Genomic DNA, 12,660 nt, shown 5'->3' with positions numbered 1-12,660 from the left:
GAACTTAAAAGACAACTTATTTTTAAAGGTAGACATCATTGTATGTCATTATATGAAGATCCTTTGTTTATCATACATCAAAAATCTGCACAAGGTAAAATCTAGAAAGGAACACAAGCATATCACTAAATACATCATCAAATCATAAGAAACACAAAAAATAAAAAGAATGACACTATAGAAAATAAGTTAACAAATTGGAAATTAGTAATACCTACCAAAATACCTCTTTAACTGCCAGTAAATTAAATGATCTCCCGAAGAGCCCGCTTAGTACTAAATATTAAAACAACTAAGATAATAGCATCTGGCCCCATTACTGCATGGCAAATAGAAGGGGGAAAGGTGGAAGTCGTGATATATTTCCTCTTCTTGGGCTCCAAAATCACTGTGGATGGTGACTGCAGCCATGGAATCAGAAGATGATGGCTTCTTGGCAGAAAACAGATGGCAATCCTAGACAGTGTGTTGAAAAGCAGAAACATTATTACTCTGCCAACAAAGGTCCTTATAGTCAATGCTATGGTCTTCCCAGTGGTCACGTATCATTGTGAGAGCTGGACCATAAAGAAAGCAGAATGTGGAATAATTGATGCCTTTGAACTACGCTGCTTGAGAAGACTCCTGAGAGTCCCTTGGACAGCAAGGAGATCAAACCAGTCAGTCTTAAGTAAGATTAACCCTGAATATTCACTAAACTGCCTGATGCTGAAGCTGAAGTTCCAGTATTTTGGTCACCTGATGCAAACAGATGACTCATTGGAAAAGTCCTGCTGCTGGGAAAGATCAGGATAGAAGGAGAAGAGGACATGAGGGGATGAGATGGCTGGATGGCATCACCAATGCAATGAACATGAACTTCGGCAAGCTCTGGGAATGGGTGAGGGACAGGCAGGCCCGCCATGCTGCAATCCGTGGGGTCACAGAGAGGTGGGCACAACTGGATAACTGAACAACAACAGACTAAATGTTCTCATGAAAAGATATTATTCCTAATAAATTCTTCATAATTCTATGATATTCCATCAAAGAAATGCAATTTCCAAATATTTTTGATTCAAAGTTTGGAATATGGTGGGTAGGAAAAAACAAAAACTCTCTATATACAGACAGTCTATATATAGACTGAGAATAAAGCTTAAAAAGAGAGATTCCTAAAATTCTATAAAGATACTGAATTCAAAAAAGGAAAGAAAAATGGAAATCCCAGGAAATAAGTGCAAGGAGCAAATTTTATTTCACAATGAACAAAGAACAATGTCTGGTTTTGATACTTTGAGTTATGTAATCCAGAGCACTAGTACAATTGGTCTTTTATACTTGGCATCAAATACAATCTCTTTAGACCCTCTTTTATATCTTGGTTTCTCAGACTGTAGATGAAAGGATTCAGCATGGGTGTGACCACAGTGTACATGACCGAGGCGACTGTACTTGAATGCGGGGTGTGGGAAGCAGCAGAGCTAAGGTAAACTCCTAAGGTTGTAAAATAAAATAGGAAGACAACTGCGAGGTGGGACACACAGGTGGAAAATGCTTTATACTTCCCCTGAGCTGATGTGATTTTACATATGCAAGAAACTATTTTAGAATATGAGTAAAGGATACCAGCCAAAGGACCAGCACCGACCAGGACAGCTGAAAAATACATCACTATGTTATTAAGAAAGTTGTCAGAACTAGCAAGTTTTACCACCTGACTGAGTTCACGGAAAAAGTGGGGGATTTGTACAACTGGACAGAAGGACAATCACAACACCGTTAAGCTGTGTACCAAGGAATACAAGGCAATCTGCACCCAGGATATCAGAACCAGCAGTCCACAGAGCCAAGGGCTCATGATGACCATGTAGTGCAGGGGGTGGCAGATGGCCACATACCAATCATAGGCCATCACTGTCAGAAGAATGTCATCTAATCCTGCAAACAGCATGTAAAAATACATCTGGGTGATGCAGCCTTCATAGGTGATACCTTTGCTCTCTGTCTGGATGTTCCATAGCATCTTTGGGATGGTGATGGAGGTGAAACAGATGTCTACAAAGGACAGGTTGGAGAGGAAGAAGTACATGGGGGTGTGGAGGTGGGAGTCTGAGCTGACGGCCAACATGATGAACAGGTTTCCAAACACAGTGATTAGGTACATGGAGAGGAAGAGCCCAAATATGAGAGGCTGCAGTTCTTATTCTTCTGAAAGTCCCAGAAGAAGAAATTCTGAAATTTGTATATTATTCTCTGATTCCATGGGGTGGAGGTGACTACCAGGAAAAAGGAAAACCACATGACTAGTTTGCACACAAACTGGCATAATTCACATAGCTGAAATACTGCAATTTCTATTTAGCCCTCAAGTAATTGATCTTAATACCTTATTCATAGAAAAGTTCTCTTCCAAAGTATGTTCCATTTCATCCCTGACAAAGATTTTTTGTCCCATTCTCATCTCATTGGCAAAGGGCTCATATATTTTAGAGTTCTAATAAGGTATTTCTTCATTTATTTGAGAAATACGTATTTAGTGCTGACCCAGTAGAAAGTGATGAAAAATAAATCTCTCCTAACCAAGGATGGTGAATGAGGATATTCAAATACAACATGATAGAATATGTCAGAATGTCACAGATGCTAGGAAGAAAACAAAACCAGGTATAAAGGAGAGAGTGGTAGGAGGTGTTATTTTGTCCTGAGTGTTCAGAGAAGAGCTTCAAACTAGGTGATGTTTGAAGACTCCTGAAGAGAGAGAGAAGAAGCCTTTGTGATGTCAGAAGAAGTGTGTGCCTGGCAGAGGGAGCTGCCACTGCTAAGAACCTGACAAAGATGCTTGTTCCACATGTTCAAGTGCAAACAGGGAATCCAGTGGGGTGAAGGAATAAGTAGGAGGGGGAGTGATTAGAGATGTTGTCAGGATGCTGAGGAGCAAGGTGGCCTCCCTGCTACAGCTGAATCTTCAGCACATAGAGAATCCCTCCTTCCATGTGGTTCCTTGTATTTTATGAATTTAGTTTAAAACCATCCTGTGAATTATGTCAGTTTCCCTACTTCGTTCCATCTATTGAACAACTTCTGACCTCTGTATTATAAGTCATCTTAACATATGAGTACAGATGCCTCTGCTTTAAGCACTGGTCTCTCTTCACAAGGCATAGGCAAACACACACATGCACACACACACACATACACACACACACACACACAATGTTTCTGGCTTGTGTTACTATCATAAACTGGTCACCCAGATCCACCCTCATTAGGCAATGAATAGTTAACACATCAAGTTTGTCAGATCAAATTATTATTCTCCAAAGAATGTATCACTTTTACTCAGAAGTTCCAAGATTTTTTTTTAATTTATGTGTTTTTTAATTGAAGCATAATAGCTTTACAGAATTTTGTTGTTTTCTGTCAAACCTCAACATGAATCAACCATATGCATACATATATTCCCTCCCTTCTGAACCTCCCTCTTATCTCCCTACACATCCCACCCCCAATTTCCAGTTTATAAGCTTCCTATAGAACAATAAATTTGGGGATCAACGTTGGTAAGGCCAATTTCTTCTCGGTATTTAGAGAAGAATGAAAAGCATGAGAAAGAAAGAAAAAAGAGAAATGAAATGGACATAGGCAAATTAAGAGGGAAAATATGCAATAAGCTCAAATGACCCCTGAGACAATGCATCAAAGAAAAGTTTCCTTGCTTCATCAATATTCCAATTCCAGTGGCATCTCCTTGATGCCCAAAAAATAATAATAAAGAAAAACATAGTTTTCCAAAGACATAAACAGGGATATATTCATGATGTGATATAACTTACAGTTTAAATATCCCAAGAGAATAAGCAAATGGAACATAAACTACCAATTCAAAATCAGAAATAAATGAAATCCACAAAAATTGAATATATTTTACATGAAGAAGCAGAATATTTCTTTTTCTTGAGGAGTCTTCCTATTTGCTTACTTCAGTTCATAAATAAGATTATTAGACTTATTGTCTACTTTTACTGGAAGCCTTTGATGCCTCCCATTCCTTCTAATGGGGCTTCCTTGGTGGCTCATTAGTAAAAAATCCGCCTGCAATCCAGGAGGCCAAGTTTCAATCCCTTGGTCAGGAAGATTCCCTGGAGAAGGAAATTGCAACCCACTCCAGGATTCTGGCCTGGGAAATTCCATGGACAGAGGAGACAGGTGGGCTACAGTCCATGGGGTCGCAAAAGGATCAGATACAACTTAGCAGCTAAACCACCACAACCATCCCTTCTAACTGAACTTCCTTTATTACCATTTGTCAACACTGACGAGTGAAGGGTTCACTTTATTTTTAGACCTAAATAGATACACTAATATCAGGAAAGCCAGATAATAACCACAGTGACCTCTGGCCTCTGGACTATGCTAGATTGGTCCTCAGGTGACCTCGGGTACATGCTCCCGGCTTCTGTCCTCTCTGACCCTCTCCTGAAATGTGTGTGGAGCTCTCACCTGCCTGCAGATTGAGAGAGAAGGCGTTCCCTGTAGAAGTCCAAGTTCCTTTCTAAATGATTAATGATGCAGACAGAATTTTTGTACCTAAACAAGACAACAGGAAGGGATAAAATCAAGCATTGTGTCCCAGAGAGATTCAGGAATCTAAATTAAGAACTAGGCCCTCATCAACCAAAGTGGCACAGGCTGAGGGGCTGCAGCAAAGGAGATATTACCAGATTCTTGTGTCAGCTCACAGGGCTTCTCTGGAGGCTCAGTGATAAAGAATCCACCTGCAATGCAGGAGTCACAGGAGATGGGGGCTTGATCCCTGGGTCAGGAAAATCCCCTGGAGGACTGCATGGCAACCCACTCCAGTGTTCTTGCCTGGAGAATCCCACAGACAGAGTTGCCTAGAGGGCTACAGTCCATGGGGTCTCAAAGAATTGGACAGGACTGAAGGGACGTAGCAAGCATGCACACACGTCAGCTAATTGGGTATATTTTCCTTTTGTTACTCAAGCCTCCAAGTACATGATTTCCCTTGGGGACACTGGGCTGGACACAATGCAATTATTTTTCTGTTGATTCTCTGTTGCTAGGTGATTGCATTATAAGTTGGGTGATTCAGTTTTTATCATTCCTTCCTTCCCCTTCAATTCTCCTGCTTTCAAAGCACTAAGGCTCCCAGAACCTCATCACACCCCTGAGATCAAAATCTTTTTTAAACCATAACACTGAGGATTTGTCTTGATGAGGTCCCTTGGGTCTCCAAAGCTTTGATTTGTGGTAGAGGAAAACAATAACAACAAAATAAACTACTGAAATCTTTAAAACTACTATTTCCCTCTTCAGAACTGTGGATAACATTGCTCCTTCAGTATTAAATTGTGGGTATTATACTGCCTGGATTCATGCTAGTTTTTCCAAGCCAATTACAAGTTTCTCAGATATATCAGAAGTCAACAGCTGCCCTTTAGTCTCTCATTATAAAATGTTTATACTATAAGAAAAATATTTATATCATATCAATATATGAAATACCATATGTTGATATGATAAGTGAAAATCGCTCAGTCGTGTCTGACTCTTTGCCCCACATGGACTATACAGTCATGAAATCTGCAAGCAAGCGTCCTGGATTGGGTAGCCATTCCCTTTCCCAGGAATCTTCCCAACCCAGGGATCAAACACAGGTCTCCCGCATTCCAGGCAGATTATTTACCGGCTGAGCCACAAGGGAAGCCCAGGAATACTGGACTGGGTAGCCTATCCCTTATCCGATGGATCTTCCAGACACAGGAATTGAACGAGGATCTCCTGTGTTGCAGGTGGATTCTTTACTAACTGAGTTATCAGAGAAGCTTGATATGATATTAATATGACCATAAACCAGGCTTCCCAGGTAGCTCAGTGGTAAAGAATATGCCTGCCAAAGCAGGAGACATTAGAGATGCAGATTTGATCCCTGGGTTGGGAAGATTCCCTGGAGGAGGAAATAGCAACCCACTCCAGTATTCTTCCCTGGAGTATCCCATGGATGGAAGAGCCTGGTAGGCTACAGTTCATGCGGTCACATGTAGTTCGACACAACTGAGTGACTAATACATGGCCATTAAACTATCTTAGCATGGTATCAGTTCAGTTCAGTTCAATAACTAAGTCATGTCTGACTCTTTGCGACCCCATGAATCGCAGCACGCCAGGCCTCCCTGTCCATCACCAACTCCTGGAGTTCACCCAGACTCACGTTCATTGAGTCAGTGATGCCACCCAGCCATCTCATCCTCTGTTGTCCCCTTCTCCTCCTGCCCCCAATCCCTCCCAGCATCAGAATCTTTTCCAATGAGTCAACTCTTCGCATGAGGTGGCCAAAATACTGGAGTTTCAGCTTTAGCATCATTCCTTCCAAAGAAATCCCAGGCTGATCTCCTTCAGAATGGACTGGTTGGATCTCCTTGCAGTTCAAGGGGCTCTCAAGAGTCTTCTCCAACACCACAGTTCAAAGGCAGGTATAGTGATTGTCAAATTTAATTTTTTAAATAATGTGTTTTTTGAGGTAGCACTTTTATGAACTCCATTCTATGTTGTCAGATTGGAACTCAGAAGGATTTAATGTTCTAAATAAAACTACAAACCAAGTAAGGGCTGGAGTCTGGATTGAGGTCTCTTAGTTCTGGAACTCTGTCACAGTGATTCTCAACCAGACATGATTTTGACACTGGAGATACTTGGAATTATCTGAAGGGATGCTACTAATCTCCTATAAACCACAGAACAGCATCCAATACAAATAATTCTCCTGTCCAAGGCAGCGTAAGAATATGAGAAATCCTATTTCAGACAAGAATATCTATAAATTCACTGTTCATACAATTTGTTCATACAAATCACCAAGGTCTGTGGTTCAAATGTTTATTCAGATTCCTCAGGTCTCTAGTGGTCCAAGGACTGTGTTTCTGATCATTTAAGCCAGAATATCAGATTCCAGTTCAAATTCTTTACACCCTGAAAAGAAGGGAACTTCTTTAACACTACCACTGGTGGTACTTTGATACTTGCCACTCCTAATAATCTTTTCAGAGTCCTGTGTATGTCTTCATATATTAGACTATAGATGAAGGGGCTCAGGACAGGTGTGATCACAGTGTATATCACCGAGGTTTTTGCACTTGACTTTAAGCAGAAGGGCATGAGTAGTCACAGGCTGAGGTACAGTCAAAGCCTGTCCAGTAAAACAAGGATACAAGTGAGAGTTGATATGCACAGGTGGAAAGCACTTTGTACTTCCCCCAAGCTGATGGTATTCCAGATAGAGAGGAAACTATCTTAGAGTAAAAGATCCCAGGTAAGACATTTGTTGTTCAGTCACTCAGTTGTATCTCTTTGTGACCGCATGGACTGCAGCATGCCAGGCTTCCCTGTCCCTCACCATATCCTGGAGCTTGCTCAAACTCATGTCCATCGAGTCCATGATGCCATCCAACCATCTCATCCTCTTTTGTCCCCTTCTCCTCCTGCCTTCAATCTTTCCCAGCATCAGGGTCTTTTTAACAAGTCAGCTCTTCACACCAAGTGGCCAAAATATTGGAGCTTGAGCTTGAGCATCAGTACTTCAGTGAATATTCAGGATTGGTTTGCTTTAGGATTGACTCGTTTGATCTTGCAGTCCAAGGGACTCTCAAGAGTCTTCTCCAACACCACAGTTCAGAAGTATCAATTCTTCGGTGCACAGACTTCTTTATGGTCCAACTCTCACATCCATACATGACTATTGGAAAAATCATAGCTTTGACTATATGGACTTTTTTTTGGCAAAATCCCTGCTTTATAATACACTGTCGAGGTTTGTCAAAGCTTTTCTTCCAAAGAGCAAGTGTCTTTTAATTTCATGACTGCAGTCACCATCTGCAGTAATTTTGGAGCCTAAGAAAATGAAGTCTCTGACTGGTTCATGTTTCCCCATCTCTTTCCCTTGAAGTGATGGGACCAGATGCCATGATCTTAGTTTTTTGAATGTTGAATTTTATGAGTGCTTTTTCACTGTCCTCTTTCACTGTCATCAAGAGGCTCTTTAGTTCCTCTTCACTTTCTGCCATAAGGGTGGTGTCATCTGCATATCTGAGGTTATTGCTATTTCTCCTGGCAATCTTGATTCCATCTTGTGCTTCATCCAACCCAGCATTTCTCATGATGTACTCCACATATAAGTTAAATAAGCAGAGGGACAATATACAGCTTTGACATATTCCTTTCCCTATTTGAAACCAGTCCATTACCAACCTGGAATATAACAGTTTCAAATTACATCATCATGTCATTAAGAAAGGTGTCACAATTGACTAGTTGGACATCTTATTTGATTTTGCAGGAAAAGTACAGAATTCCAAGAAGGTACAGAACGACAGTTGCAACACTGTTAATCTTTATAACAAAGAATGCATGGCACTCATGAACCAAACACCAGAACCAGCAATCCACAAAGTGTATGTGGGTGGGGCGGGGTTCATGGCAACAGGTTAGTGCAGAATTTGATAGATGGCCATGAAGTGGTCATAGGTCTTTGTGGTCAGTACAATGCTGCCCAAATCTACAAAGAGTAGGTAAAAGTATATTCATAGGTTACAGCTTTGCCTTCTTCAGGATGGTGGTGAATATGAAACATACCTTAAAAGAACAGATTGGAAAAGAAGAATTGCATGGGTATGTAGAGCATCACTACGAACAAAGCTAGTGGAGGTGATGGAATTCCAGTTGAGCTACTTCAAATCCTGAAAGGTGATGTTGTGAAAGTGCTGCACTCAATATGTCAGCAAATTTGGAGAACTCAGCATTGGCCACAGGATTGGAAAAGGTCAGTTTTCATTCCAATCCCAAAGAAAGGCAATGCCAAAGAGTGCTCAAACTACCGCACAATTGCACTCATCTCACATGCTAGTAAAATAATGCTCAAAATTCTCTAAGCCAGGCTTCAGCAATATGTGAACCGTGAACTTCCTGATGTTCAAGCTGGTTTTATAAAAGGCAGAGGAACCAGAGATCCAATTGCCAACATCCCACTGGATCATGGAAAAAGCAAGAGAGTTCCAGAAAAATATCTCTTTCTGCTTTATTGACTATGCCAAAGCCTTTGACTGTGTGGATCACAATAAACTGTGGAAAATTCTGAAAGAGATGGGAATACCATAACAACTGATCTGCCTCTTGAGAAATTTGTATGCAGGTCAGGAAGCAACAGTTAGAACTGGACATGGAACAACAGACTGGTTCCATATAGGAAAAGTAGTATGTCAAGGCTGTATATTGTCACCCTGCTTATTTAACTTATATGCAGAGTACATCATGAGAAACACTGGGCTGGAAGAAGCACAAGCTGGAATCAAGATTGCCAGGAGAAATATCAAGAACCTCAGATATGCAGATTACACCAGCCTTGTGGCAGAAAGTGAAGAGGAACTAAAGAGCTTCTTGATAAAAGTGAAAGAGGAGAGTGAAAAAGTTGGCTTAAAGCTCAACATTCAGAAAACGAAGATCACGGCATCTGGTCCCATCATTTCATGGGAAATAGATGGGGGAAGAGTGGAAACAGTGTCAGACTTTATTTTGGGGGGCTCCAACATCACTGCAGATGGTGACGCTTACTCCTTGCAAGGAAAGTTATGACCAACCTAGATGGCATATTGAAAAGCAGAAACATTACTTTGCCAATGAAGATTCATCTAGTCAAGGCTATGGTTTTTCCTGTGGTCATGTACGGATGTGAGAGTTGGACTGTGAAGGCTGAGTGCTGAAGAATTGATGCTTTTGAACTGTGGTGCTGGAGAAGACTCTTGAGAGTCCCTTGGGCTGCAAGGAGATCCAACCAATCCATTCTGAAGGAGATCAGCCTGGGATTTCTTTGGAAGGAATGATGCTAAAGCTGAAACTCCAGTACTTTGGCCACCTCATGGAAGAGTTGACTCATTGGAAAAGACTCTGATGCTGGGAGGGATTGGGGGCAGGAGGAGAAGGGGACGACAGAGGATGAGATGGCTGGATGGCATTATTGACTCGATGGACGTCAGTCTGGGTGAACTCCGGGAGTTGGTGATGGACAGGGAGGCCTGGCCTGCTGCGATTCATGGGGTCGCAAAGAGTCAGATAAGACTGAGTGACTGAACTGAACTGAACTGTGGAGGTGGGAGTCATTGATGGTGACCAGGATAATAAACAGGTTTCTGAGCACAGTGATCTGGTACATGGAGAGAAAATGTGCAAATATGAAGTGTTGCAGTTCTGGTTTCTCTGATAATTGCAGAAGAAGAAATTTTGAAATCCATATATCGTTTCCTGTTATCATGTGGCCCTCATCAACTTGTTGATTTTTTCTTTGATAATAGCCATTCTTACTGTGGAAGTTGTACCTCACTGTGATTTTGGTTTCTCTTTCCTTGAAGATTAATGATATTAAGCCTCTTTTCACGTGTCTGTTGGCCATGTGTATATCTTCCTTGGGAGAAAACGTCTATTGAGGGTCCTTTACCCACTTTTAATATGGTTGTTTATTTATTTATTTTAATTGAGTTGACTTAGTCTGATATATAGTTTAAGTTTTCTGTTTCTGTCTATCAACATGATTTTTGGGGTACTTTTGCCTTCTCATTTCAGGTAGAAGAGAACACTTCAACTTTGCTTATATGACAGCTCTGGATGTGAAACTCCCTCAGCTTTTCTTTATCTGGTAGAACCTTTATTTCTTCTTCATATCTGAAGGATATCTTTGCTAGATGGAGGATTCTTGGCTAGCAGTTTCTATATCACAATAGTTTGAGAATGATATTCCATTCTCTCTTGGAATGTGGAGTCTGTGCTAAGAAATTTGTTGATAACCCAATGCAGGTATCTTTGCAGGGTGCTCACTTTTTCCTGGATACCTTTAATTTTGTTTCTTTTTAATAATTTTTATTTAAATGTAATTGATTTACAATGTCATATTAGTTCCAGGTATACAGCAAAATTATATATATATATATATATATATATATATATATACATATACACACACACATATATTCTCTTTTATATTCTTTTTCCAGTATAGATTATTACAAGATATTATGTTTATTTCCCTGTATTTAATACCCTAGGTCCTTGTTGATTGCCATATATATATATATATATATATATATATATATATATATCAGTATATATAAAAAAAATTCTTTCACTAAAAACAGCATTCTTTCACTGACTTTAAAAATTTTTTTCTTTATTTATTTGCTGCATTTCTGACTGCACCGAGTCTTCCTTGCTTTGCGGGGGCTTTCTCTGGTTATGGAGGTGGGGGGCGTTACTCTTCACCATGGTGACCTCTCTTGCTGCAGAGCACAGGCTCTACAGTACAGGCTCAGTAGTTGTGGAGCCCCGGCTTAGTGACTTTGTGGCGTGTGGAATCTTTCCAGACCAGACATCACCCCCAGTGCCTGTTTCCACCTTAGCAGGCAGAATTCTTGCTTACTGCACCACCAGGGAAGTCTTTCGTTCATTGACTTTTGGACAGTTTTAATACGTGTGTGTTGGAGAAGGTCTTTTGTATTGAAACATTTATGTGTCCTATTATACCTCTGTGGATGTGTGCATTCGGTTCCTTCCCTAGACCTGGAAAAATTCTCAGCTATTATTTCTCTACATAATCTCTCTGATCCTTTCTCCCTCTCTTCTGCTTTTGAGACACCCAGTATCCTTCTTACCTGTTCTAGTAGAGTCAGAAGTCTCTCAGAGAACATCTTCATTAAAAAAAAGAAAAATCTTAGTTCTGTCCTCACATCTACCTGAATCATTCTACCTTTGTATTCACTATCTCTCTACTCCATATGGTCTCCACTTCAAAGTGCTTTGTAATTCATCCTTCATCTCATTACTGAGTTCTTCAGCACCAGAATTTCTGTTTACTTATGTTTGAGAGCTTTCATTATTTTAGAAACTGTTCCTTATGTTCATTATTTTATTCCTCAGCTAACTGATGTGTCTTTGTGAGTTTTCTTGTAGCTTGTTGAGGCCTTCTTCATGACACTATTTTGAATTCTCCACTTGGTTGATCACAATCTTACATGACGTTAAATTAGTTCATGGAAAACTCTCATTTTCTCTTTGTGATTCCATGTTACTATGGTTTTCATGGTGCTCAGTGGGTTGCTCCTCTGTCCATGCATTTGAACGAGCAGTTTTCTTACGTAGGTAAGCCTTGTATACTTTGATTCTACAAATTCAACAGATAGCTAAAAAATGTCCTACGTTTTTCTTTTCTTTTTTTTGGTGGGGGGGTGGTGTTCAGTTCAGTTCAGTCACTCAGTCGTATCTGACTCTTTGCGACCCCATGAATCGCAGCAGACCAGGCCTCCCTGTCCATCACCAACTCCTGGAGTTCACCCAGACTGACGTCCATCGAGTCAATAATGCCATCCAGCCATCTCATCCTCTGTCGTCCCCTTCTCCTCCTGCCCCCAATCCTCCCAGCATCAGAGTCTTTTCCAATAGTTCATTATAAGCTTTTGGCATAGTTACAATAAAGCAGAAATAAGATTGCTTTTTTTTCTGCTGAACTCTCTTGCATTTCCTGATCCAGAATAAGAATAGTAGCGCGCAATTCGACTCCTGGATATTTCCTCTGCCTTTTTCTTAAAAACCAGCTTGAACATCAGGAATTCATGGTTCCAT

The 12,660-nt window shown here is 40.6% G+C and overlaps 1 protein-coding gene and 1 pseudogene across 1 annotated transcript in view; one reads left to right on the top strand and one right to left on the bottom strand.

The window, feature by feature from the left end:
* LOC132345686 (olfactory receptor-like protein OLF4) overlaps positions 1-12,660 on the top strand; it is a 270,579-nt pseudogene that overhangs the window by 157,511 nt on the left and 100,408 nt on the right.
* LOC788031 (olfactory receptor-like protein OLF4) overlaps positions 1,298-12,660 on the bottom strand; it is a 215,081-nt gene continuing 203,718 nt past the window's right edge. Inside the window, 1 exon segment of the mRNA XM_059888527.1 lies at positions 1,298-2,235. Within this exon segment, the coding sequence (XP_059744510.1) occupies positions 1,298-2,235 (938 nt within the window).

This window comes from Bos taurus, chromosome 7 (genome assembly GCF_002263795.3).
Source record: "Bos taurus isolate L1 Dominette 01449 registration number 42190680 breed Hereford chromosome 7, ARS-UCD2.0, whole genome shotgun sequence".
Lineage (NCBI taxonomy): Eukaryota > Metazoa > Chordata > Mammalia > Artiodactyla > Bovidae > Bos > Bos taurus.
The sequence above is the reverse complement of the archived record's forward strand: the minus strand, read 5'-3'. Positions and strand labels throughout refer to the sequence as shown.